Source organism: Neopsephotus bourkii, unplaced genomic scaffold (assembly GCF_033783945.1).
Source record: "Neopsephotus bourkii isolate Nb327-2 ecotype Australia unplaced genomic scaffold, CSIRO-AGI_Nbou_v1 NB_1373, whole genome shotgun sequence".
NCBI lineage: Eukaryota > Metazoa > Chordata > Aves > Psittaciformes > Psittacidae > Neopsephotus > Neopsephotus bourkii.
This window is the reverse complement of record NW_026901852.1, coordinates 981,012-1,007,218: the sequence shown is the minus strand read 5'-3', so window position 1 is coordinate 1,007,218 and position 26,207 is coordinate 981,012. Positions and strand designations below refer to the sequence as shown.

The 26,207-nt window shown below is 36.6% G+C and overlaps 1 protein-coding gene across 5 annotated transcripts in view; it reads right to left on the bottom strand.

The window, feature by feature from the left end:
• The window catches only part of NAALADL2 (N-acetylated alpha-linked acidic dipeptidase like 2), a 358,350-nt gene that overhangs the window by 261,731 nt on the left and 70,412 nt on the right, over positions 1-26,207 (bottom strand). For 4 of the 5 annotated variants that reach the window (XM_061367074.1, XM_061367076.1, XM_061367077.1 and 1 more), the window contains exons 1-2: positions 11,766-11,922; positions 3,944-4,445 (exon numbers count right to left, since the gene is read on the bottom strand). In XM_061367074.1, coding sequence (XP_061223058.1) covers positions 3,944-4,445; positions 11,766-11,907 — 644 coding nt within the window. In that variant the 5' untranslated portion in view covers positions 11,908-11,922. Of the gene's footprint in view, positions 1-3,943; positions 4,446-11,765; positions 11,923-26,207 lie in introns of those variants that run through there. The other variant, XM_061367075.1, reaches the window with a different exon arrangement.

The following is a 26,207-nucleotide window of genomic DNA, read 5'->3' as shown; positions in this document are numbered from 1 at the left end:
AGGCACTCTTTACTCATCAGGTCTATGTTTCACAAGCTTTACCCGATAAAAAGGTTAGAAGCTCCACAGTTTCAACAGTATCATTTATGACTGATCAGGGATAAGAAACACTTGAGTGTGGAAGTTTCTTCCTTCACTTTCAGAAAAAACAAGTAACCTCCTTTTCTCACTGCATAGGCACTTCTGTTTCTTTGGCCTTGACCCTGTAGGAGAGCTGCTGCTGCCTCTCAAAGCCCTTTGAAGAATTAAGTTATGGATGGCACCAGGCACCAGTGACAAATCAATTCTTGCCAGAGATGGATTCAGGAGATTCTGCAGGTGATATTACCAGCTGGAAGGAAGAACAGATATACCTCCAAAGGACAGTTAGCTACAACTAGATGTATTACAAAGAGATTTAAACCTCCCTATTGCTCGAGGGGGTGGGGGGAACGATAGTAAAGAAAGCATTTGAGTGAGAATACACAAGATGAAAAGCAGCACTGAAATGTAGGAGCTGTCCTATAAGCACGATGAAGAGCAAAGCAAAGACTCCCTCTGTGCCGCCCCCACCCCCAAGTCTTAATCCTAGAAAAAAATTATCCAAGAGGACTGTGAATCTGATAGTAGCCAAGCTATATGATTGTTGAAAGGAATTACAGAGTAAAGCAGAATAACGCTATGAGAATTATAAAAATTATGCTTGTGAGAATTAACTAATCTGACAAATAAGGTATAGCTAGAGTTACCATCAACATCAACACAACTGATCATTTGTCTTTACTCTTACTATTCAACACGAATCTTTGTTTATTGGTTCAATTTATAGAAGTCAACACCAAAATTAAAACTTTCTAAAAAATTACAATAGCCCCACATTTTCCAAACAAATTAGGATTGTTTCATTTTTATCTGGTGTTAGAGTAATAAAGTTGAAATAATTCTGTATAAAATACAAATACCACTTTTCATATTTTCCCTATTGAAATGCTCAGCACTGTTAAACATGAAACACAATATATTTTCTTTAAGAAAATGATGCCAAATCAGACAGCAGTAGTTACTATGATCTTAGAGGTCTTTGATGGGACTGCATTTCTACTACTTTTAGTGCTTTCATTGCCTTGGCCCTTTAGACTTTGTTAATAATATTTAATGCAAGCTTTAATTGCAAATATTCACCAAAGTTCAGTTTAAACAAAAATTAAATGTTTACCATTCTAAAATATAAAATCTTAGCAAGATATAAGCAAAATCTGGGCATCATCAATTAGGCAACTTGGCCAAGGCCAGTAATTACAACCATGCTAAATTGCACTCAATTTCTGCAGCAGTGGCATTTCACAGAAAGCAAGGTGTAAAGCTGAAGGAATAAAAGTCAACACAGTGACTTCTCTTACCTAGCAGTTTCTAATATGTCTGCTGAGAAAAATGCTTAACATGCACCTAGGTGATGCAGCCAGCCAGTATGGACTGACAGAAGAGCAATGCATGAGCTCTTACCAAGAGACTTCAACACGGAAGCTGGACAGGGACACCTGCATATCCCACTGCAGCAACCCATGCAGACAAACTGCTATTATCCTATATGATCCTACATTTCCAATTCAAATTGGTAGAGAAGCTTCATTTGGCTCAAACAGAATACAGTCCAAAACACAACAAAATCATCACAAGTCCCCTGATGCACTTTTGCAACCTCTTGCCCAGAGGGTTCCAGTCCTCAAAGCTTCATCTGACCACACAAGATTTCATCCCAATAGGAAGTTCCTACTCCATACCTCCAAGCACATTAAGGTGATGTCAGCTTGGGCGATATGACTGTATGTCTTTTGCATATTCTTTTCTCTCCTAAGTCCTTTACCAGGACTGTTAGCAAAATCCCTTGCCATTATTGAGTCTGATCTAAGTATTAAGCTAAGAAAATCAAATTAATGTCATTCTCAGTAACATTTAGAAACTGCAAGCTAAGAATCTGCCACTTATTCTCAATAACTCAAAGCATATTATATTGAAAGAAGTTTTACAATAAAATATAATGTTTTTGTCAGGTTTGGCCTTCTCCTCCCCCCCCCCCAAACAACATATGTTGCATGTTCTATATTTGTGGGACTACATATATGCAAGTTTTATTGCAGTAACTCTGACTTGCCAAACAGATGTTAAGAGAAAGCAATTTAACACGGAATAAAATCTGTCTCAGATCAAAATATAGGGTCAAGAAAAACCTTGTGAGTAATGCAGTACACTAAAAGCATCAATTGTATATTTATATACAGAACTGATAGGTAACTGTATTAATGCCGGACTAAATTTGTTGAAATCATTCTATTACAGAGGAGAAAAATTACCAAATGCCAAGAATTATGCTAATTAAAGTACAGCAGCTATGTAAGTTTTTTAGGTTCCAAAATATTTATATAATTCATTTTACCTAAAGTCCAGATTCTCACTAATATCCCAACAGCTAGCTGAAATAGTTTGAAAAGCAATGAAGAGTTTGAAAAGGGATGTTTTCAAAGCAGACTTTGAAATAATAAGATGGCAAGAAATTCTCAGTCCCCAAACACAAAGTATTGGAGCATTACCCTGAGGTTGACAGGCTTCTCTGCAATTTGCTGTAATTTGTGTAATACCCAGTCAGTAGGGCTTAGCTTGTGCCAATGCTTTGTTCATGACTAAGCCTAATGACAGAATTCATTTCAATTTACTCTCTGAGAAGACAAAACGGTTAATTTCTTACTATTCAGAATCAACACTTTTCATCACCTATACCCTTTCTCATTATGAAAATAATTAGATTGGTATAGAGTCAGTTCAGCATATGAAAAGTGCCATAAAATCCTTCATACCTGTTTTTTTTTTCTCCTTGAATTTAGTAACAGCATTGGCTCAAAATATGGTGCTAACTGCTTTAGGTTTTTAGGTTTGGTTTAGCAAATATAATAAAAGACATGCTATCTTAGAAGGCTTCTAAGGTTACTTTCAATGCACTTCTGATCCACTCAAGAATGACTCTTTGGACGTCCGTGACAATATTTCTAACCTCAGGTATGTAATTTCTGCTCCTCCTGAACCAGTACTGATCAAAAAAAAAATAAAAAATAAAAATCTATGATGCATTTTCCTTTATCGTGAAAAAGGAACTTGCAGCTCCGGAAGCCAGAAATAAGCTCATCTCTCCTCTCACACAGAAATAACTTTCAAAGTTGGCAGGAAAACCTAGTTTCTCCACATTCACTGCTACAGAAAAGTGATTATACTCTCATATGAACACGTTATATAAACTTTTAAAGCAGTGAAAAGGTTCCACATGGAGGAAAAAAAAAAATCCAACCCAGTCAGTAAATATTTTACACTCGTGAAACAGGTAAAAAAAAAAAAAAACCAACAAAAACCAAAACAAAAAAAAACCACTAACACAAAGAAAAAAAAAACAAAAAAACCCAGTCCTTCAGAGTTCAGAGGTCAAATTTTCCATCCTAAACCCATGCAGACTAAAGGTTTACTTTACCGTATGGATTGAAAAACAAAATACAGGATTCACTTATTCACCAGAGATTAAATGGGGCTTTCTTAAAGCAACAAATATTACAAAACACCACCTAAAATCTTGCTTTTCAACAAGGTTATCTGGCAATTGACAGAATCTAGGACAGCTGGTCTATTGCCTATATATCTATTCATATTACCTATGTTTTTCAATTCTTGCACATTAAACCTACTATTAATAAACTTAGCAAAAGAACATTATTAAAGCAAAAACAAAAATAGCACAAGTTCATATTGCTAAAGATTACACAAGTTTCACAGATATATATATGAGCTTCTCAAGCATCACAAGAAAACTGAACATGAAGAAAGAGTCAAAGTTTGTAAATAAGATTTCATATAAAGCAAATCACAATAAGTCTTAACATTGGCACCTGACTGCATTTAGACAAAAACATGTCAAAGTACATACCTGTAAATCTGATGAATATGTTCAGCTTTGATTTCCTTGAGAATTTCATGGTAGATATGAGCATTATTTGGTTCTTGAGATGGTGATGGAGAAGGACATTTCTTGTGTGCATAATATCCTATCACAATTCCAAAAATAAATAAAATCAAAGCAGTGCAAAATACTTTCAGTATCTGAAAAAAACTGCAGCGGTTACTCTTTGGTGCCTGTCTGGTATAGTGCGAGATATAGTCGGGGTCTTCCTGAAGCCGCTGGAATCTTCCTTTTGGAGAAGATGAAGGCTGGATGGGCTCAAGATCAAGGTCAGGGCTCTGTGAGTTTCCCAGGTGATGCTGGACTGCACCATCCAGTCGGAAATGGTCAAAACCAGGCTCCTCCAGCTCTTTTTCCATGTCCCATTCCAGTTCCAGCGCTGTAGCTTGGAGCTCATCGTTGTCAAGGTATGGAGAGTGCCCCTGTGCTCTCTGGTCTGCATTTACTTTGTGATAGGCCATCTTTTTATCTATTAAAACAAAATTTGAAAACATTTGTTTTCTTCTGTATGAATAATCTATTCTTTGTAAACCTGGGAGAACTAAACATGCACAATAAAAAGCATAAACAGGGTTCTTAGTATTTCACTTTCCCCATTTCCATTGTCCTGCCTTCTTTTGTAGGATCAGAAGTCCCATGAATATTGTCAGAGAGAAAATATGATACTTAAGGGAATATAATATATTGTAAGGATATGAATAAAGAGAATTTACAAGTGCCAAAGGCAAAGCACAAAAGTTAGCCTATTATATTGTCAGTTCCCAAGATAATAATAATAAAGAAAAAGGAAAAAGAAATCAAGTGAAGGCACAGTTTCCAAAACAATTATGTATGGCCTTAAAGTAATTTTAAAGCTTAACAACTGTGTGTATCAACCTCATTTCACACACCATACAAAATAATGCTGTTAAAGTTTAAAAAGTAGGATTAATAGAACTTGCCTGATCTGATTCTAAACACAAGGAAATAGTAAGTTAAAAAGAAATTTCAGGGTGACACTGTACTTACACATCAATAAAAGGCTTCCATTTAGATGGAGCATTCTATTATTTATAGGTATTTTAAATGCATATTTCCTGAATGACTGATGAATTTACTTAGAAATTGTCCCAGCTGTTTTGCTCCACTTATTTTTCCCATTTTAATGAATCAAAAGCATTGCCAGGTAAGTATTTATATCAAAATCATCCCCTTAATAGCAAGGCATATCTGTGGTAGTGCTAGATATTTCTATGGAAGCATGAGCTCCCTAAAGGGAACTCTGACCTCCAGTACAAACATTCAAAGTCAATTTTCAACAAATCATTTCTAACAGACTGCAACAATAGGGTGCCATTTTCCTCCATACTTTGACCATAGCTATTCCAACACATAAAGCATCTGTAATTTAGGGCTTTTCAAACATGAGATTCACTCATCAATTAGAATAAATGAAGATAAAGTTATTAAACCTCTCACAGTGATGGATATTGGACTGACACATACAACACTACATTATCCCTCCGTTTTTACATTTTAAGGATTTTTCTTTCTCTAAGACTTACCTCCAGAAAACAGTACTGAGGCCACATAATAGATGAACCTCCTCTAATGGCAAAGAACTTAGCTTTTGAAGCTCTCTGAAGAGACCAAACTGTTAGAAATCACTGATATAATGAAACAGCACATTATCCACTGAAAAACTGTCCAGCTCTGTACAATACGAACTTGGTCCTTGAAAAGCTGTTTAATATCCCTTGCCTACATATCTTGCCAGGTAGTCTAGAAACAGTCAAGAGAGCCCATAAATGAAGTATACGTTTTAAGTGCAGCTATTGTATACACTATACAAATCAGTTCTCTGCCTGAAGTCCAAATTTTTCCATATGCAGTGGAAGCAACAGAGTTTAAAATCAGTGTGAAAATCTCCATTATTTAAATAATGATAAAAAAAAAGGTTAGTCTTTTAACTGCAGTTGAGTCAACAAATTATTTATGCATCCAAAGCCATTCTGGCTGAAGTTTATGGACTTTGTTAGCCCAACCCTCAGGCTTGTGAAGGTCTCTCTGAACTTGTAGTGCTGCAATTTCACATTCCAGTATTTAAGGGATAGCCACAAAGAAGATAAAGACTCCCTTATTATACGAGTCACAAGGAGAAGATGAAGGGTAATGGGTACAAGTTACTCCTGGGGAGATTCCGACTGGACAAAAGAGGAAAATTCTTCACCACGAGATGAGCCATTGGAATAAACTACCCAGTGAAGTGGTGGACTTCCTAGTGTTGGGCATTTAAGATTCAGCTGTACAGGGAGTTGGGTCACCTTGACTAGAAGGTACTTTTTCCAAGAAAGGTTGGGTCAGATGATCCTTGAGGTCCCTTCCAACACGGTATTCTATGATTTTTTGATTCTATGATTGTATTCAGCAGGTCCACCTCTTCCCCCCCAGTTTTTTGTCACAACATGTGCCCAACAACGCCATTTTTCCAACTCCATTTCATACTGCTCATCAGAAATTAAAGGCAAGTGTTTTGTCCTTTAAAAGCTAAACCAACCATTACCGTATTACAAAAAATGCATAATTTTGACTCTAGAGTTACTATAGTCATTTAACAATATTACCCATAAAACAGGAATTAAGGCAGTTTATCACATGCGATTGCATGGTAAATATCAATTTTGCTGAGCTTATAAATGTTGACTATTGCTTCTCTGTGGCAGTAAGCTTTTCTCTATATTTATGACATTTTAAAATTGTATGCTATTGTTCTATACAGTGTATTGATAAAGGTTATTTCAATCTATACATTTAAAAAAAATAATCCTGTGACTTTTTTAAATGGTTGTTAACACAGTTGAGTAGTAATCACATTCCACAGCTTAGTATCTCACCAATCCAAGTTTCATATAAAGCACCCAAATCAGTTATCTCACTCTAGGAGGAAAACAAAACAAAAGTAAAAAATAAAACAGAAAGCCAAAACCAACAGAATTGAGCCTCCCCTCTCCCAGTTATGCAAACTAAAAATAAAAAATTAGTATTCAATTCAGTCTTATACTTGACACCAGTCTTTGGAGTACGGGATCTTCTCATCAACACGTTAAAGAATGCAAGAGTAGTTCCAGTGAATGTGTTCACTTTTCTGCTTATATTGCCAAATTCATTATTTGAGTGTAAGGACATAGCACAACTTACCACTTCCTACAAAGTACATGAGATCAGGGCCTGTATTATGTTCAGCCATGCCAATAGCGATTTTATAAAAGGGTCTTCTTGTTTGCAATGCACAAGTCATTTGTGCCATGTAATCTATACTATCAGTTTGATTTAGTAATAGGCTAATTAAAGAAGTAGGTGTGACTTACAGATCCAGTATTAAATTTATTTTTAGGCAGGAACTAGAAGGATAAGGAAAACACTACATAGAGAATAATAAAAAACAGAGGACTAAAGTATGGATAAACTATATGAAGTCAAGGAGAAAAAAACAAACAAACAAACCCCACTATAATAGTCCAGTTTGGTCTTCTCTATGGTACAGATCATAAAATGGAACATATTTTTGAAAGACACTGTTTAAAGTTTCAGGAGACAGAAAATCCATCCCATCTGCCAGCAAGCTGCTTCAGCATTTAATTGTTGTTAAATACCAGTTTTATTATTAAGATAAAAAAGTAACTGCTAAATGCCAGAAGTCTGTATGAGCACTAAGTGAGCTTTAAAGCCATTCTATAGGGACAGCAAAGGGGATCATAAACTCTGGAATACTGGACAGAGCCATGCTGATGACCAATAGAGTTGATATGCATTTCTACACTCCCACATATCTGTGGGGAGAATGTTTATAGAAAGTTACCAAATCAATGCTAAATACCCTTTAAATTAACTGCACACAAGAAATCAGGAGAGTCAGCTTTATCAGACTGTTACTGCCTTAATGAGCCCATTTCAAAACTATCTACCAGTTCTTTATCTTAAAAATAATGCATCTATGCATCTACACCCTGATAGGTACATCTTGTTACAAAAGAAAACAAAACAAAAAAAAAACACAAACTTTTTTTTGTGATACCTTTCCTGCTTGAATGCTTTATTAATGAAGCCTTTGAAAACTACATAATAAGGACTATGTGAAAGGTGTTGCATCTGTTACCACTGCCACTCTCCAATACCTCCACAACAGGAAAGTCAGCTTATATGAACCACGAAACCAAGGAAAGACCAATATGAATATATTATAGTAAATTCTTTATGACTGGTGCTGTAGTTGTTAAATCCAGTTCACAAATAGCTGAGACAATTAGCAGGCTCGTTCACAGCAAGAAAAGCAGCAAGTGTTAATGTGTTGCCCACAGCGAATACCTTCTTGGGCCATTTAGTGTTCACTACTGAAAAGGCAAATTTTACCCAGGAACTGAACTACAGATATTGTGGCCTCTTTAGATAATCATAAAACCAGAAATCCAGGGTTGTTCATTAATCTCAATTTTAAAGGTTCTTTAATTTTTATTTTCTTCTCAATATATTCTATAAAGAGTGCTTTTGCTTAGTCCTTGAAATCTTTCTGTATCTAGGCAAACCCCCAAAGCAAATATAATGTCACCTGTTTGAAGGGCAAAAAGCTGTAGCTATCAGAGAAATCAACATCCACTGCACATACAAGTCTTTAAAGTGCATTCGACAACAATTTAGTACTTAAGTTAAATGAGATCATGCCAAGTTTCAGGCCTAGACAAATTTCTTCAGTTATAAATCCCTGAAAAAAGCTGTTTGCAGAAGAGATTACAATGTCTTTGTCAACAGCAACATTACACTACACTTTAATTCAAGAAGTACTGTCATACCTTCCATCATCAGTTCCTTAATTTTCTGCATTAATGGCTTATCCCTCACGTCTGGGATATGGGCTTGGCAACCAGATCAGTTACAGTAGGGAAATTAAGTTCCTTGTCACCATTCACAACCACCATATAAAAACAAATGACAAAGCTACTTGATCACATTTCAGTAGCTGACTTAAGACAAATACAATGCGAAAGAGTGTGCAGCGCTGTAGAAGACAACAGAGAAGTCAGACTTGAAAAAAGTGGTGTGTAGAACACAGCTAAATTGAGTCCAAGTTGTCTTTTCATGCAACACTATTGATTACTTTCTGGCATACATGAGTGACATAGAATATTTAACGTCTTCAAAATCTCTCACCAATTTTATTATATTGTTAACAGCAGCATGGGCCAGAGCACTATTAATAACAACACAAAGAATGACTATGTGACAAGAACAGGGTTTTATAATGCACCCTGACTGATACAACTTATGCAAAATGATGCCCAGTTGTAAGCAAGATTGAACCTGCCAGTCGAAGCGGTGATCAAATGTGTCAGCTGCTTGAGCTGTAGCAGACTGGGCCATCCAGGTGTGCATAGGTACACATGTATGAATTTGCCTGCTGATTTTTCAGAACCTTTGAAGTCCCGGGACTCAGAGAAAGAAGACTTGATAGGAAGCTCCTTCTCATCCAACAGACAACTATCATAAAGAAAAGACAGACTCAGCTGGTCTCTGTGGGCTGGGCACGTATTACTAACATGGATCTTTTCCATCATCAGATATGTTTAGTTTGCAAATACCTATCTGCCTGAAACAAAACTCAGAAATATTTACTGAACTTAGAGTAGCTAACAGCATCCGTGATATATGCTTAGCCTAATCAGGACGTTTATTAAAACTGCAGCATAATCAGCTTGGTACTAATGGCTCTTACAGAGCCTGCGCATTTCCTGTGGTACATGCTGGGCTGCTGCTTTTGCTTTGCTTCCATTTTCAGAAAGAGCATTTCCTTGCAGTCTGGGTGGTTAACAGCTGTTTTCTAGTTGCTCACTCTTTACCACACTCCTTTTCAAATATCAGAACAATAGTCTCAAACAAGAAGGGAGAAGCCCCCACGCACACACTGGTTCCTTAAACAATGAATTAATCACACATCTTTGTGCTCCACACAGATCCTGCTGTTCTTCCTTGGGAAGGGCATTAGATAGGATTGCAGTATTTCTAAAAGCACAAAAGGGGATGAAGAAACAGAAATATGAGTGCTAGGAGGCATGTGCTCTGTATGTCTGTTTAGTCACTGTTCCAAACTAGGTCTAATGAAAGAAATTATGTTCTACATATTTGTTCCTGCCTCAATCACCCCTCCACCATTTGCCTTCCCACACCTCTGCATGTCCATCCCCATTTCCCACTGGGTCCTGATCCTCCAGAGCAACCTCATCCTTCCCCACCTCTGTCCCAAAGGCCCTTGCTCCTACCTTTCTGCTGCTGGAACTGCCACCAAGTTCTGGCATCTCTTCCTTGGGGACTCACAACAGCCAATGGTTGAGTAAAGCCCACCTTACACCAAGGATCCCTCAGAAAACAAGTGCTGGATTTCAGGGACTTGGAGACATTACGCAATTATAACAAACAAAATTAATTCAGAAGGGATGCCATTGCAAGAAATAAGAATACTTTTCATTCAAAGGAATAAATTTTTAGCCATGTGTTTCATCCACTTCCTGCCATAGTTTGGTTTGAACTGCAGCCATCCCTGGATCTCCTCCGCCCTCTCACGCTCAATGCGATTTGGGATAGTTAGTAGCAACCACCTCTTCTTACAGATCAATCAACCCACCCAAAACTATTCTTTGAACACATTTCCCTTTTCCCATTTTTCCTCATACCAATTGCTTGTATGCTAACTTAGTAACACACAGTTTGCCTGCATGTATATTTTTTTCCAAATTCACAGTTTCATCAAGAGTACATTTTGCATTGAATTTTCCAGGCATTATAACTGCCTCTGAAATAAATAAACCACAAAGCCTTACCAAGAAGAAAACTATTATTGAGGCATTTGCATTTAAGCTTGCAGTTGAATTTGATGTGATATAAAATTATTGTAAATGGTGGTTAACTTGAAAGTGCTGATAGTGATTGCTGCGGTAACAGGCCCTAGCAGTTCTTAAGAAAGTTAATTTTATATGACTCATTAATGCCTTGGAAATTTTTACATTGCCAGTCCTTTGGTTTTGGCACATTTCACTGTTTTTTTTTCTTTTTTTTTTTTTTTTTAATCTCTATTTTCTTGTTAATTGCTGCAGTCACTCACACTTAAATTAGTGTTAGAAAATTAAGTTATTTTAACTTCAAAAATTTGGAAGCTGTAGACTTGCAAGCTACTACACTCTAAGAAACTGAGCTAATGAGAGTCTACTATACTTGAAAAGGTGCAAACCAACATTAAAATATACTATGTGATTTCAACCCATGTATTTAATAAAATAAATAAAATAAAATAAAATAAAAATAAAATGTAATGTCAAGTAAAAAAAACCTGATGACTCCAGAACGACTGGGATGCAAGATTATCTACCCTTAGTCTATGCCGAAGATAAGAGATGGACAAGAGTTAGCCCTGTAATTTCAGTCTATTCCCTGGGAGGATCTACCCCCTGACAAAAGGACACAGCATACAGCAGACCTGCAAGCATCACACATGCTCAGGACCTAAGAACGAGTTTCAGTAAAATACAGATTGCAGACAATAAGCCTAGTAAGTCACACTCGCATCTCTTCTAAAAGGCAAACAGCTCATAAGCGACTTAGACACTTAAGGGCATGTCACTTCCAAGCAGAATAAACTCAAATATATGAATGACTATACATGAAATAAGGCAATTTAAAAAGAAACAATGTTTCAAATCTGTTTTAAAAAATTACAGATCTACAGACAAAGCCTTCCTCTATAAATCCTGCATGTGTGACTGACCTGAGCCCAATTTATTTTCCCGCAGGAGAGCTAAGCATCCAGCTGGTGATGTCAAGTACTCACAAAAACCTATTCCTATGACATCTTTTGAGGAGACCAGAATGGAGGGTGGTGAGGCAGAGATCAGATGACCTAAACTCATCTGCAGAGCCTAGGATCAATTTGACAACTTTACGCAGTTACAGAAGACAAATCTTACTAAGATTTCACATGGAAATCAGAAATACAAATGACATACAAAGACCTAATGTCTCATGACAAGTAATTTTTTTGGATAAACCACTATTTCAAATGATATATATAAAATACTGATACATATGAACAAAATGCTTCTGTTGTTACCATCCAGCAGTCTTCTAACTTGCTGTAGAAAAATAGGTCAGTACTTATAAATGAAAAAAAAAAACAAAAACAAAAACAAAACATTATTTCAGAGTACAATTTCTAGATTATTTTTTTTCCCCTTCATTTCTTGCTTAGTGGAACAGTTTCATCAAATTCAACAATAACATGAAGCCCTTAAAAACAATACATTATAGAATCATAGAATCTTAGAATAGTCAGGGTTGGAAAGGACCTTAAGATTATCTAGTTCCAACCCCCAGCCATGGGCAGGGACACCTCACACTAAACCATATCACCCAAGGCTCTGTCCAACCTGGCCTTTAGCACCACCAGAGATGGAGCATTCACAACTTCCCTGGGCAACCCATTCCAGTGCCTCATCACCCTAACAGTAAAGAATTTCTTCCTTCTATCCAAACTAAACTTCCCCCGTTTAAGTTTTAACCCGTTACCCCTTGTCCTATCACTACGGTCCCTAATGAAGAGTCCCTCCCCAGCATCCCTATAACCCCCCTTCAGATATTGGAAGGCATTACAGATCTGAAGATGGCAACATTTACACTTTAGCTTTATTGGAATTTTACTGTATTTTGAGAGATGGCAGCTTTAATGATTCTGTGCATGGTTTATAGCAGAAAACAGGAATAAGGCAGTAATATAATTTTCTGCTTTTTTCAACAATCTGTATCCAAAGAATTCAGAAAACAAGCAAGTGTACTTCATAATCACACCAGATTTATTTTCTGGGTGAACTCTCAAATGTTAAAGCTCAAGTACACAGAGTGATGTTGCCATGGCAACCACTACTGCAACCCAAGATGGGAACATGTTTATGAAAGCACATTTATATACCCGCATACACATAGCAAGGCACACTGATGCTCCAGACCCTGTCAGAAGGCAATCAAGCTATTCATGCATTACCAGTCCTGATTCTGCTCCTGGCAAGGCAAAGGGGGACATTTGCTGAAGCCATTAAGCTGCAGCAACCCCGCATATAATCATAGAATTGTGTCAGTTGGAAAAGACCTTTAAGATCATCAAGTCCAACCATTAACTCAGCATTGCCAAGCCCACCACTAAACCATGTCCCTAAGTGCCACATCTACACATCTTTTAAATCCCTCCAGGGATGGTGACTCCACCAGTTTCCTGGGCAGCTTGGTCCAACGTCTGACCCCCCTTTTGGGGAAAGAATTTTTTCCTAATATCCAACCTAAACCTCCCCTGGCACAACTTGAAACCATTTCCTTTCGTCCTATTTCTTCTTACCTGGGAGAACAGGCTGACCCCCACCTCATTACAGCCTCCTTTCAGGCAGTTGTAGAAAATGAAGAGGTCTCTTATGAACCTCCTTTTCTCCAGGCTAGACAACCTCGGTTCCCTCAGCTGCTCATCATAAGATTTATTTACTCCTGGTTTCTAGGACCTAAACAAGGAAACCTCAATTTGCCGCAAGATGTAATATTAGAAGATTTAGTGTTCCTATAGCTATAGGCAAAGAGTGGAGTGGTAAGATGTTTGGTGGCCGTTAACCTTTTTTTTTCTAAATCTCCACTGAAATAAGCTGTCAAGTTTGAGAAATGCCAGAGTTTGGTCATTTGCGTCTGCCTGGAGGTACAATTTTGCATGGTGTACAATTCCTATGAATTTATCATAACATGTTATTTCACACATACTCAACATGCTGTGACATTCGGCATGCTGAATCCACCAATGTCTACATGCTAAAATAAGTTTATGATTTCTTTTTAGAAGAAAATCCAAGATGTGTTTAGTTTAGGTTACCAGAGGAAACCTCACTCTGGGGATAAAAGTTAAACAAAGCGTCCCTTCTTTCCACTGCTTTGCCTAGATACCTATCTATTAAGGAGTTCCACAACTCTTGACACAGCCTTTCCACATCAGCCAGCATTGAATTCGGTGTAGAAGCATCTTAAATTAAAAACTCACTTGTTCCTTTAGTTACCATGCTGCAAACACATTTAGGATCTGTGCTAAAGTAAATCTATATCTAAAGCTCTGTATACCAGTAATATATATGCTTTTAGTAGCTTTCCAGGATAATTTTACAACTTGATGTTAGTCCTTTGAGAATTAAATCACAAAAAGTAGCTAGTTATGACACTGTTTTCAGACAATTGTGACCACAGCCTTGGGAGAAGAAACACAGTTGCTTAGCCTATGGTTTTATCTTCAGCCTCTATTTGATGGTGTCCTAACCTCACTTATGGACATGTCTCAGCCCTGATGAGATGTATGAAGATGGAGCTATTACATTAAATGAACCAGAGAGGCCCATTATCCTGAAGACTCCCTCAATTCTCAATTGTCTATCTCAGCCTGTAGTTGCTTTCGACACCTATAACTCTATAGTTACACAGAATTTATAATAGAATTCTATTAGACTGAACTCTGAGTAGTTCTACTAATTTCTTAAGCAACAATTTCTCACAAAGTAAACATAATACTTCTTGATCATGAACAGAGCAGCCATAGAGAGCAGCACGACACATCACAATCTAAATAAACAGATCAGCTGCTTTAGAGGAAAAAAATAAACCTTCTTGTTCTTTTAGACTAGGCCAGGGTTTGTGCATCACTTCTAGAGCTTAAATTGCTTTATGCTATCGCACTTTTTGATTTAGAGACATCAGAAATAGAAGATAAGTCTGCATTACAACAAAAACAAAGAGGTCATATTCAAGAAACATATAGCTTAGTATACTGCGTTAAAGTAGGCTATAAACTATATCACTGATGCTTAGAGGTATTTTAGCACATCCCATCTTATGCAAGAATTGTGCAGGAACAGAAGGACTGATGGTTTGTGCTAATTTAGCTTTATACCATCAGCTAAATGGGTATTGATGACCTTGTGAGATGTGGGGTACCCACATTCAGGTACACATTCTTGTACAAGACAGCTAGTGATGTTTGGGAACTTATCAACAAAGTAATAATAACCAGAAAACTACAATCTGCTGAGACCAAAACCCTTAAATAGCAAGTGCCACAGAACAGCAGCTGTAGATGACCAGTCATGGAGCATACTTTGTATATCAGCTAACGTTTTATTACTTCTTCTCTCCAATCACCTTTAAAAAGCAACATTAATCCAAAAACACTCCAAGCAACAGCTCTGCGAGAAGACTTAGGCCTCTCTCCCCTGCTTTCAGCTATGAAACTGAACAGTATTCATGTCACAGAAGAATATGTTCCAGCTTCTTAAAAAGATGGGATGATCCAGTGGAAGGTATCCCTGTCCATGCCAGGGGGGCTGGAACTAGAGTATCTTTAAGATCCCTTCCAACCCAAACCATTCTATTATGCTGTGATACATCTATTACACTAATCCTTTTAATTCTGGAAAGTTATACTGAAAAGTTGACAATTCACAGGATCACAGACGTGTTGGCTGGCAAGGACCCAGAGGTCACCTGCTCCAACCTCCCAATCAAAGCAGAAATGCTGCCAGGAACAGATTGAGTCGCCTCATCCATAAACTGAGCTCATCAAGCATTCAATCAGAGCTAAAGGGTTCAATATGAACACAAGTGTATGCCATTTCGTACCCCCCCCCCCCCTTTTTAACTGCTGCTGATACATCCGTTTCTTAGTAAAAATAACATCAGTATGAAAAAAAAAATCACAAACCCGTAATATAACCAGTCATTAAAACTCATACAAATATTTCTACTCTAAAAAAAATAATGCTAAAATACAGAAAACAGAAAGAAATTGAAAAAGAAATGAAAGTCTTAACACACAGACATAGCAGCCATGGCATGAAAAATTCATTTCCATTAATGAGACGTGGTAGTCCCCAGGCCAGCGCCCTTTGTACGTGAACCATGTTAATCAGATTGTATGAGCATTTGCTGGAAACTCCTGGGATAGCAAGCAACTATAACTATATAGCAAGCATAGCAGATTAGCAGCCTGCTAAAAACTGCTTGACTTGTAACCCTTGAAGCACAAGAATGATGCAGATTTCCTGAATCACTGATAAATAAAGCATTTCATTTCCATGGCTCATATTTGTTGCAGTCTTTGATGCAATTTGCACATCACCAGAATGCATACAAAATATCATCACAGTGTCAACTTTATGTAAGTACAGAATAAACATGCAAATAACGGCTGTGTCTATTCAGGCTCAGTCACATATACTTTCTAAACAATGCCTTTCTGTTGCTAACCTACATCTTCAAAGAACCCGTCAGTAACTTTAGCTGAGTTGAAGTGAGATTAGAAGCATTCTCACCAGGACCCATGAAATTCCCCAAATTCCTATATAAGCATTTTCAATACTATACGAATATTTTTGATTGGAATACAACTTACAGTTCCATTGTGTTCCTTCTTTTGGACCAGAATACTTAGGTGTCTCCTTGAAGGAAGAAGAAAAGACTTCATAAAATAAACAAATGCATAATTATTCACATGCTGTTTCTGTCTTTCTGCAGGCCTCTGGGAAACTGCAAAGATTACTGTAGCGACTATCAGTATGTCCCTGATCTCTCCTAACTTTCTTTAATTTTCAAATCATCAAACTAACAAAGATTATAGAAGATTACAGATCTTCAACTCTATGCAGATTTTCTTTGGCTTCAAAAACTGAAACCTATTTTTTCCACAATTTCACCAGAAACTTTCCACATTCAAAACTGAACATCTTCTGCCTTTTTTTTTTTTACATGCTAATTATTCCTCTCAAAAATAAACAGTTCCTCACTGAAAATGTGAATGTTTTTATTAAATTTAGGTTTTTACTGGGAATATTTCCCTCACAAAACTTAATAAGTTTTATTTATACTTGACCTAATTATAAGCTCAGAAGGAAAAAAAGAAAGAAAAAGTCAAAAGATGCCCATGAGATTTCACAGGAAGAGGATCAGGCCATGTAATTTAAAAAACAGAAGTGTTTTCTTGACCTCTACTGCTTTTTACAGAGAAACACCTTCCAGTAAGCTTCACAGTGCAATTTTCTTTCATGATTTACAGCATGTAACAGAGGCAAATAAGTCTCTAGTGAAAAGTCACCCAAGCTCATAAAAGATTTAGTGACTAAATTTATAATTAAGATGAATCAAGAAACTGCATTAGGAAACAGTTTAACAGAAATTCAAGACTAAAAATTTGAATGTGATTTTTTATTCCCAACAGCAAACAGACATATTTCCTGCATTCTAGATACTTATGCATACCTATAATTTCTGTATGTATTAAAGGTATATAGAAACACAGTGAACTATTTTAAGTACATCTCATAGCTTTTATAACTTATTTATGAACAGGGATGTTATTAAAAATAAATGATCTTCAATGGCACTTAAAAGTAATGCTGTTTTGAAACAAAATGTCAGGCAAATGGCATGAAAATGTAAAACTCAGTAAGTCATAAAACACTGCTTTATTACAGAATATTTACACTGCCAACATACAGCCTGAAACAACTAGGTTTAATATAGTAACACAAAATTATTACAATTGCATTGCATTTAATGATTTAATGTGCAATCACTACATTACTTAAATATTCAATTTGTCATTCTCTTCAAAAAAATATCAAGCTATAAGTCTCCTTTATACTGAAGCGAAAGCTTTAACTAAGCCGCTATATATTTCAAAGGGTATGGTCAGAATACACATGATCAAAAGTAATCAGTTCTGTTACCCATTTTCATAACTTTGCAAAAAAGTCCCAAATGCAACCATTAGAAACTTATGCCCAAAACGTACCACACTTGACATAAAGAGAACAACACCAAAATTACCATTATGTTGCATCTCTATTTAAGTAATATGTAAACGTTCCATAGATCTGTTTGGCGCTGTAATCCATGTCCATTTTTCCTTACTTTTAGATCCTGGGAATAACAGAGTTTACAGTTAAACCAATTAAATTCTGTGTGTCATTAAGAAAAAAAATACTGGATTTTCATCTTCCATTGCTAAACTTAGTCAAAAATAATTACAGTGAATACAATTATCTGCCACAGTTACCATCTGTGACATGAAAGGAAATATTTTAATTATTGCCATTGTAAATTGGGAGCCACAAAGACCAGTATTTGGGCTACATATGGAATTTATTGTTATGGATTAATGTCAAAACAGGTGGATGCAATACTTCAAAAGACAGTCGGCTAACTGCCATAAACTTTGCTATGTGGTGCGAAATACTGCAAATAGCTCCAGAACTGAATTTTATATCCAGGCTGGGTGTTAAGCTGCTAGGTGATCTCAAAATCAGCACCATTCTAAAGTACTTTGATGTATCACTGAAACAGTTATGACTGAAGAGATGACTTTCTCATTAGAGATGTAGATTATCAAAACCTCATTGCACTTTTACTGACTGCATTGGGAACTTTGCATGTGGGGAAAGGAGAATACTTCAGGCACTTTTATTTGAGTAGATACCTATGAGCATGCACATCTAACATTAGGCATAAAAGTTAAAATGCGTATGTCCTGCAGAGCAATCTCTCAGTAAAGAGCAAAGGAGGACTGCAATCTAACTAAATTAATGAGAATCAGAAAAATAAATACATAGAGTACGAAATACAGAGAGGGTATTACATTCAGAGTTTTTGAATATACCACTGAAAAAAGCTACTGAAATGCCTTTGAAGATAGTTTGAATCTGTGTTACCAAGGTCAAAATGACTTCAAAATGAGTAAGAAATTAGAAAAGTTACATAATATCTTACAGCCCTATCACAGCTTAGACTTCACACAGCTGAATAAAACCAGACTAAACTTTCATTTAATGATCCCATTAAAACTTCCAGTTTGTGACTAAGGTCTAAGATTATTAACACCTGTACAACAGTCTATGAAATTCCTAGCCTACGTGTGTTTAAGAGCATCACTTTTTGACACATAATGAAATGCTCCTGCAGACTGCTGAGGCTCCTTAACTCTCATCAGTATTAGAGGGAATTAGTTTGCTCAGTTTCTTCATAATATAAAAAAAAACCCAGCAGAACAAACCCAGCATGCACATTTATTGCAGCAAAAACTTTATTACTGAATATTCCAATTGTTTTGAATAATACGATACCATAATGTTTGAAAATAAACATGTACCTCAAGCTTTGAGCACTGAAATACAAATTCTACTTTTTGGCAGGCTCATTATGAGCATCCAGATCTATTTGTTCATTTTAAGATCTACCCATGTCATACTGTAGTGCAAGAATTGAGTTGAAGCATATTTACTTGAAGATAATGATACAACTATTTACCTAAGAAATAATAGTGTATGACCATAACAAGAAAATACATACTGTTTATCTATAGCCATCATCTCAAGCAGGTCTTCATCCCAGAAAGAATACTTTACTATTACAACTATAAAAGTCTCCCTGCCAGGTTTTGAAACTAAATAATTAGATTTAGAGAAAATATGCTTAATTATAACCAGTACAATCAAGACTGACTGCTTGGAGGTGTAAGTCACTCAGTCCATCTGCTGAGTACATTCACTGTTTTTTTGGCACTTCCTTGAAGTCATGAAGTCTATACAGACACACAGGTTAGAAACATTTCAAAACCATGTAAGCAGATGGTGATACAGCAGGTTGTAATTTAATTACATAACTCCTAGAATATGTTTCAACAAAAATAGAAAGAGGGATGGAATAAAAAATGTCCAGTCTGATCTTTTAATTGCAGTGTAGTAAGTTTTGTTGAATTGGTAATGATTTTCCACCCACCTATTCTATAGTTGGAAACAGCAGTAAACAAAAAGTTGCATACCATGTTTTATTCCTGATGAAATAATTAAGATGTAAAAGAAATTGCAACATAAACTACGAGTTGCCCAAGACAAGAACTATAATTATGTAACGCTTAACAAGAAAATTTATCACTAGTTTTGCAGGTACAAAGTGCTCAGGTACACACCTGCTCATCAGCACAGAATATTGAAACTGCTAAAGTATGAAAGCAATAAAGAAATATTAGTCTGATGCATTCTTCATTTTATGCAGCAGCACAGAATCACATGGAAGTGGAGACACCACACCACAGATAAAGAATTACATGAGAGATGTGCTACCCTTTGCATTATGTTCAGAAATTGAACCATAAGGGAGTAAAGAAGTAAATGCAAATTAACTGGAATAATCAGCCAACTTTCACTATGAGACTTGGATAGTACATTTCGGTCACTGCTGACTTGATGGAATGTCTTCTACTGAGATTAAGATACAGGCAGAAAAAGAAGGGGGGGGGGGTATATGGTAGAATTAATGGATAGAATTAATGGTTATTAAATGTTTGCCTCACAATAATGCAAGCACACACATAGTATTTTCATTTCGTCATAGAACAATATGCTGTCTTCATGTAAAGGTCAAATAGCTTCAAGGGTGACTACAGCTCAGTCACAAGAATATAAGCAGTATGCATACAGACACATATAAAAGAAACATTCTACAAATAACTAGTTGAATTTATTAGATAATTTTAATTCTGGCTACAAATGCCATAACTGGTTGCCTAATTAGTAGGAAAAAAACCTATGATTTAAGCAGCTCATAATGCAAACTTTCATTGGTTACTATTATTATTATTAATTATTTGTATTTCTCAGGAAACTCCAATACTGTAATGGATTATGGAAGCTGGGTTCTGGATTTTATTATACTATAAAATAACATATGAAACACTTGATATGTTATGTTAAATTTCCTAAACAAAGAAGATAACTTCTCTTCATATTGTATTCAAGATCAGTTCCAACTTGGGGTAAGCTTCTCTGAATGCGCAGAAGAAAAACAGCAGCAAAGGTAGTTGGTGGCTGTCTTTGTAATATACGTATTTTTTCCTAGCTTTTATTGGGCAAATAAGTGGCATAAATAGTTGAGATGAAGTATTTACAACTATTTCCTTTATTTTTATTTTTTTATTTTCACAATTTATTCCCCCAAAATTAAAAAGAATTAAAACCTTACGAAAGGTCACTTTGATGTAGAAACATCAAAATCCCCAGGTTCATGACTTGTAGGTCAAAACACCAGATAATCCAAGAAAAACATATTAAAATAAACCTCATAATAACAACAACACAAAAATACCATATAATTTTGTGATGTGCTTGTCACCTGAAAAAGAAGTGCAAATCAAATTTTAATAAATATGACATACAAATTCAGAGTGTAATGGTGCATTTACCACAGAAGACAATTAGCCTTTTTTTTTTTAATTGAATGCTGTTTAGTGAACCTTTAACTTACATTGCAGTCTGCCTACAACAATGTTGTGAAAAGACAGAGTGTAATTAGAATTCTCTGTATGTCCTATTGCATTTATGCTCCTCTTTTTTTTTTGGGCGGGGGTTAGGGGGGTTCTTGGTTGTTTTTTTTTTTTTGTCCTTTTTTTGTTGTTGGTGGTGGTGGTTTTGTTTGGTTTTTTTTTGGGGGGGGGTGGGTTTTTTCAGGAATGGTAGCTTTTTTGTACATACATTACTTAAGTTCACAAATATATATACATAACTATGCATGTGTATGCATTTTCTATGGCTATAGACAGAATTAATTAGTATTTGATATTTACTTACAGAACTGCATTACTGCTGACCTATTCTTATGGCACAGATAACTTAAACACTGAAGTGACAGTAGCAACTGTCATGTTTAAATATTGAGTGCCAGAGTATTAGGCTTCTGACTATTAAACGACCTTAAATGCCCTTAAAGCTGCTATAGCTGGGCAGATGACGAATGCAGTAAGGATGCAGTAACAGAAGCCCTTGCTTGCCGTGTCTGTAATGACAGCTGCAAGGGTCCCTATCCTTGTCTGAAGGCCAAAATGAGTTAGCTTGCCTCAGAAAGGGAGCCAAAAACAAACCAAGAATCAGCCAATCTATTTTATCCACCATCAACAGTGGCAGATCTAATAGACGTGGAATCCAGACAGATCTAATACGAATGGATGTCTTGAAGTACTGTTTCAGCCACTGATGTTCTTTGATTAATTTCACCATCCAAAAGTTATTTCATAATAGTGAATAGCAGTAAGTAGGCATGAGAAAGCTCAGAGGTGCAACTCTGTCAGCGAATGAAATGGTAATGAAGTGTTAATGCTACCCTAAACAAAGAAAATAAAGAAAAACTAAAAGCAAATCCTATTACCCCGAGGTATAAAGTTGTCCTCTCTAATGCATCCATGCACTGTTGCCTGATGATAAATGCTATTATTCAGCCTTCCTTTCTCTCTCCCTAATTGCAATAATCTGATGAGCTGTTATCCTGACAAATGAGCTCTCTGACATATCCTGACCAAGCCCATCACCACAGCATCAGCCATTCCACAAGAATGAAAGATGGCAGGGACCAGTAAGTTGATGGAGCAGATGATACAACAGCACAGTAATCACTTCATTCCCACTAGAGACGGTTATGTGCTGAGTAAACATTACAAGTGAAACCCAGTCATCTTTATGCAGCTTTGGAATAAACCGATGTAGGAGATTCTAACATAGGCCTCAGAATGCACGCACCCAATGAAATAGCATTGCTGAAGCTTTGAAAAACGCTTTGATGAAGTACATTGGAGCTTTGATGCTATTTCTCGTGGTAAAAGAATGTCAGATGCCAAGATTACAATGGGAGCCATGTAAGAGAGAACTACAATGCCTGCCTGTTCGGGACAGGCAATATCAGATTTGCCTTAAAATACCAACATTTAGGGAAAAAATACTTGTGAAAAGATGAAGACACTGAACAAGCTACTACAATAAAGCTTAACAGGCCAGACCCACACCTGATATGACTTCCCTTACCCCAGCCAAGGCATGCGAGAGAAGAGTATGGTTCAGTATTTGACACCAACAGCAATGACAATCCCAAACTCTAATTGTATTTTAAATGATGCCAGGTTGATCGATGCATCCTTCCTGATTTACTACATACTTTTTTTGGCTCAGTGAAGAGAAGCTAAACATGTAGAAAAGCATAACGTGTCAACTAGGAGATTAGTTTTACAATCTATATGTTAAAGTGAATAAATTGTACTTTCATTAACAGAAGTAGGCCACACACCGAAAAAGCCATCGGAATCGCTTCACTGGTGAACTGGAGCAACAATATACGATTAGAAAGCCTCAGCAGTTCTTTAAAGTCAGGTCCAGTGGTTATACAATTAATTTTTAATGATATTGTTCCATCCGGGAGATTCACTTGAAGCGCCAAATTCTTCCTAGCTGAAGTATTAGCTTTAACAAACTCAACGCATCTACAATGTGTCTAGTATCTGTTTAAAATATTAATAAAAAGTTTATGGGAATAAGCTATCACTATTTCTGCTTATTTCTTCTCCAGCTCTTTTTAAGGTCCTGCAATACATCTATAATAGTAAAAATTTACAGCTAATAGATTTTAAAACATTAGGAAAAACTAAGGTTTTCATTCCCATTGGATTATATGAAAAACTTTCCTCTGTGAAAAAAAAAAAAAAATCCACAAAATTAAAGGTTTCTGATTTCAGAAATCAAAAGCAATCTGTATCAAAAACAGTATCAAAAATAATCCCTATAAGATGGAACTTTTTGTAAGTTTTCACAGTTGTAAAGTTAAAGGGGGCTTAGAAAATAAATTTCTTTCTCTTTGAATCTTTACAAAATACTGTAAAGTGCCAGTAAACCTTTCTTCTCTTATAAAAAAAAAAAACAAGGCTCAAGCAGATCCAGCTTCCAAATTTTAAGCACAAACAAAATCAATTTTTTCTTTCTCTGTCTCACAAATGTTTAATATGTGTTACATTTTTCAAACTTTAACCCAATAGTTTATTCAGTTACCCAAACACAGTAAAAATCATGAGATTTTAGATGAAGATTCACAAAGAAGTCAGAATGGTATCTACATGTATACTTACAGATATTTGTAAGTATTTAAAAGTTATGATTTTCATACAATTACAACAAAAAAATGTAATATTGCTCCACAAAAATGTTTTTTTAAACAGACAGCTTCTATTTGGAAAATACTTTTGTCTCCAGTAAATGTCAGCATTTCTTCACCTTTCTGTAAAAAAAATTGACACACGAAGCTACTTAGTATTTTGCTATTTCTACTCCATTCAGACTTGTCACAACAATGAGGTTGAAAAAACAATCAACATACCTCTAGTTCATATTCCGAGTAGAAGGATGTTTTTATACGACTATAGCCCTCATGAGATGAAAGCAAAGAGAGCAATTGCTGAAAACCAGCATGGTTATTAAGGTTAAGAACCCAGCAGGATAGAAAGCTTTCAGCTAAATCGTTTGGTAGTTTTAAAACAAAACAAACAACATGCTCCACCAAACTTCATTTCTGAAAAATAGTTATGCAAACATAGAAGCCTTTTTCCTTGACTTAAAGCATATTGCATAACTCAAAGGGAGAAGGCAAAGAGACCAAGCTGAACCTCCGATTCAGCAAATGCTTAAATAAGGACTGAATGAGGACAAAATTTTGAAGCTGGGCACCTCCTAAAAACATATGTTGGGAATTCAGTGCACAAAAAGTTCTAGCAGATAGTATTGCTAGTATTCAAATCAAATCCACATATCTAACCCAGAGCTGGCCTCACATTCTCTTTTTAAATAATCATTGTTCCAGCACAGTGGCTTTCTGTTCCTTCAACAGACAAGCTTGCACAAAGCTCAAAGGGCAATTTTTGTCCCCTTTTTTTCCATAGAAGCCATTAGAAAGCAGTTAATACCTATTATTATATCATTTTTTTCCTTTACAAAATATGTAAAGTCTTACTAAATTTACATTTCATAACATTTTAGAAATTCACATTTTACGGTCAGCAAACAGAAAGTTTTTCACAGAAACGACACCTGAGCCATTTATGAAGAAAAACATCTTATACAGCTGAGAGGAAATAACTCATATACTTCCATTTTGTGTTATTTCTACTTCATCAAAAAGCATTAAGAATTAGAGTTTCACAGTACCACGAAGAGAGTAAAGGACTGAAAGATGATTATTCTAAAGGTCACATTATCTTAACAAAGTGCCACTTTCTGACAGGGTGACACTTGATACAGAAGTAATATACTCTATCTACTAGAAACTGCTATATGAGATCCAGGCCCCTACACTCTAAACAAAGAAATTTGTGATTTTCTTCAAAGGTCACCTGGCAAGTGTGTTATTTCTCAGTCGCTGAGGTGAGCAGCTCTGGTGCCAGCATGACTGGCAGCACAGCACTCCAGTGCAGTGCACAGGCAACGGGCACAAACCAGGGACCTCAGGAGGAGCCAAGAGAGTTGCTGCTGACAGGAGCTGGACAGGACTAGGATCAATGGCGGCCAAGCCCTGACTCGTACAGAAGTACTCGGAGCACCAGGTATCAGGAACGCCAACAGCAGGGCAGGTCAGTGGTGCATGGTGCACCAGGAAGTGGCAGTTGGTGCAGATGGGCATGCAGGAAGGGCCCTGTAGCTCTTCTAGCTCAACCAGGAAGCAATGGTATGCACCCAGCTGAAAGCCATGGCCCCTCTGAGCTCTGCACCCACTGTGACTTATGCAGCTGCTCAGATGTAGCTCCAGTGTGGACACACTGCCACCTAGGCGCCAGGCTGCAGTACCAGATGGCAGGACTGAGCCCAGGGTGAGTCCAGGTAGAGGGACTCCTCCATTTTAGTGACAGAGCTCTGAGAGCAAGTGGGTAGGTTGGGGAATATTGGGGATGTGAAAGAAAGACTAGTGGAATAACACGCAGCCTTCCCTGAGACAGGCCTGATAGGCAGAGAGGACACAGGCTACAGAGGACTCCCTGTCCTCTCTCCATTTGAACACAGCCACTTAAGGGCAGTGGTGACAAGCTCCTGTCTTGAAATACACTAACTCAAGGAGGGTACAGTTTTGTTGTAAGCATTATATATATTGTGAACAAATTTACTATAGCAGAAAGGGAGAAGAGTTTAGATCTTCAACCATCCCCTATAGTATGACCCTGCTAATTTAAGAGACAACCAAGCAATTTTGATGAAAGCAGAAATTTGGAGTGTGTCCAAAGAAGGACGTCTTACAAGGAGTGGCTGAGGGAACCAACGTGGTTGTCAAGCATTGGACCAAGCTGCCCAGC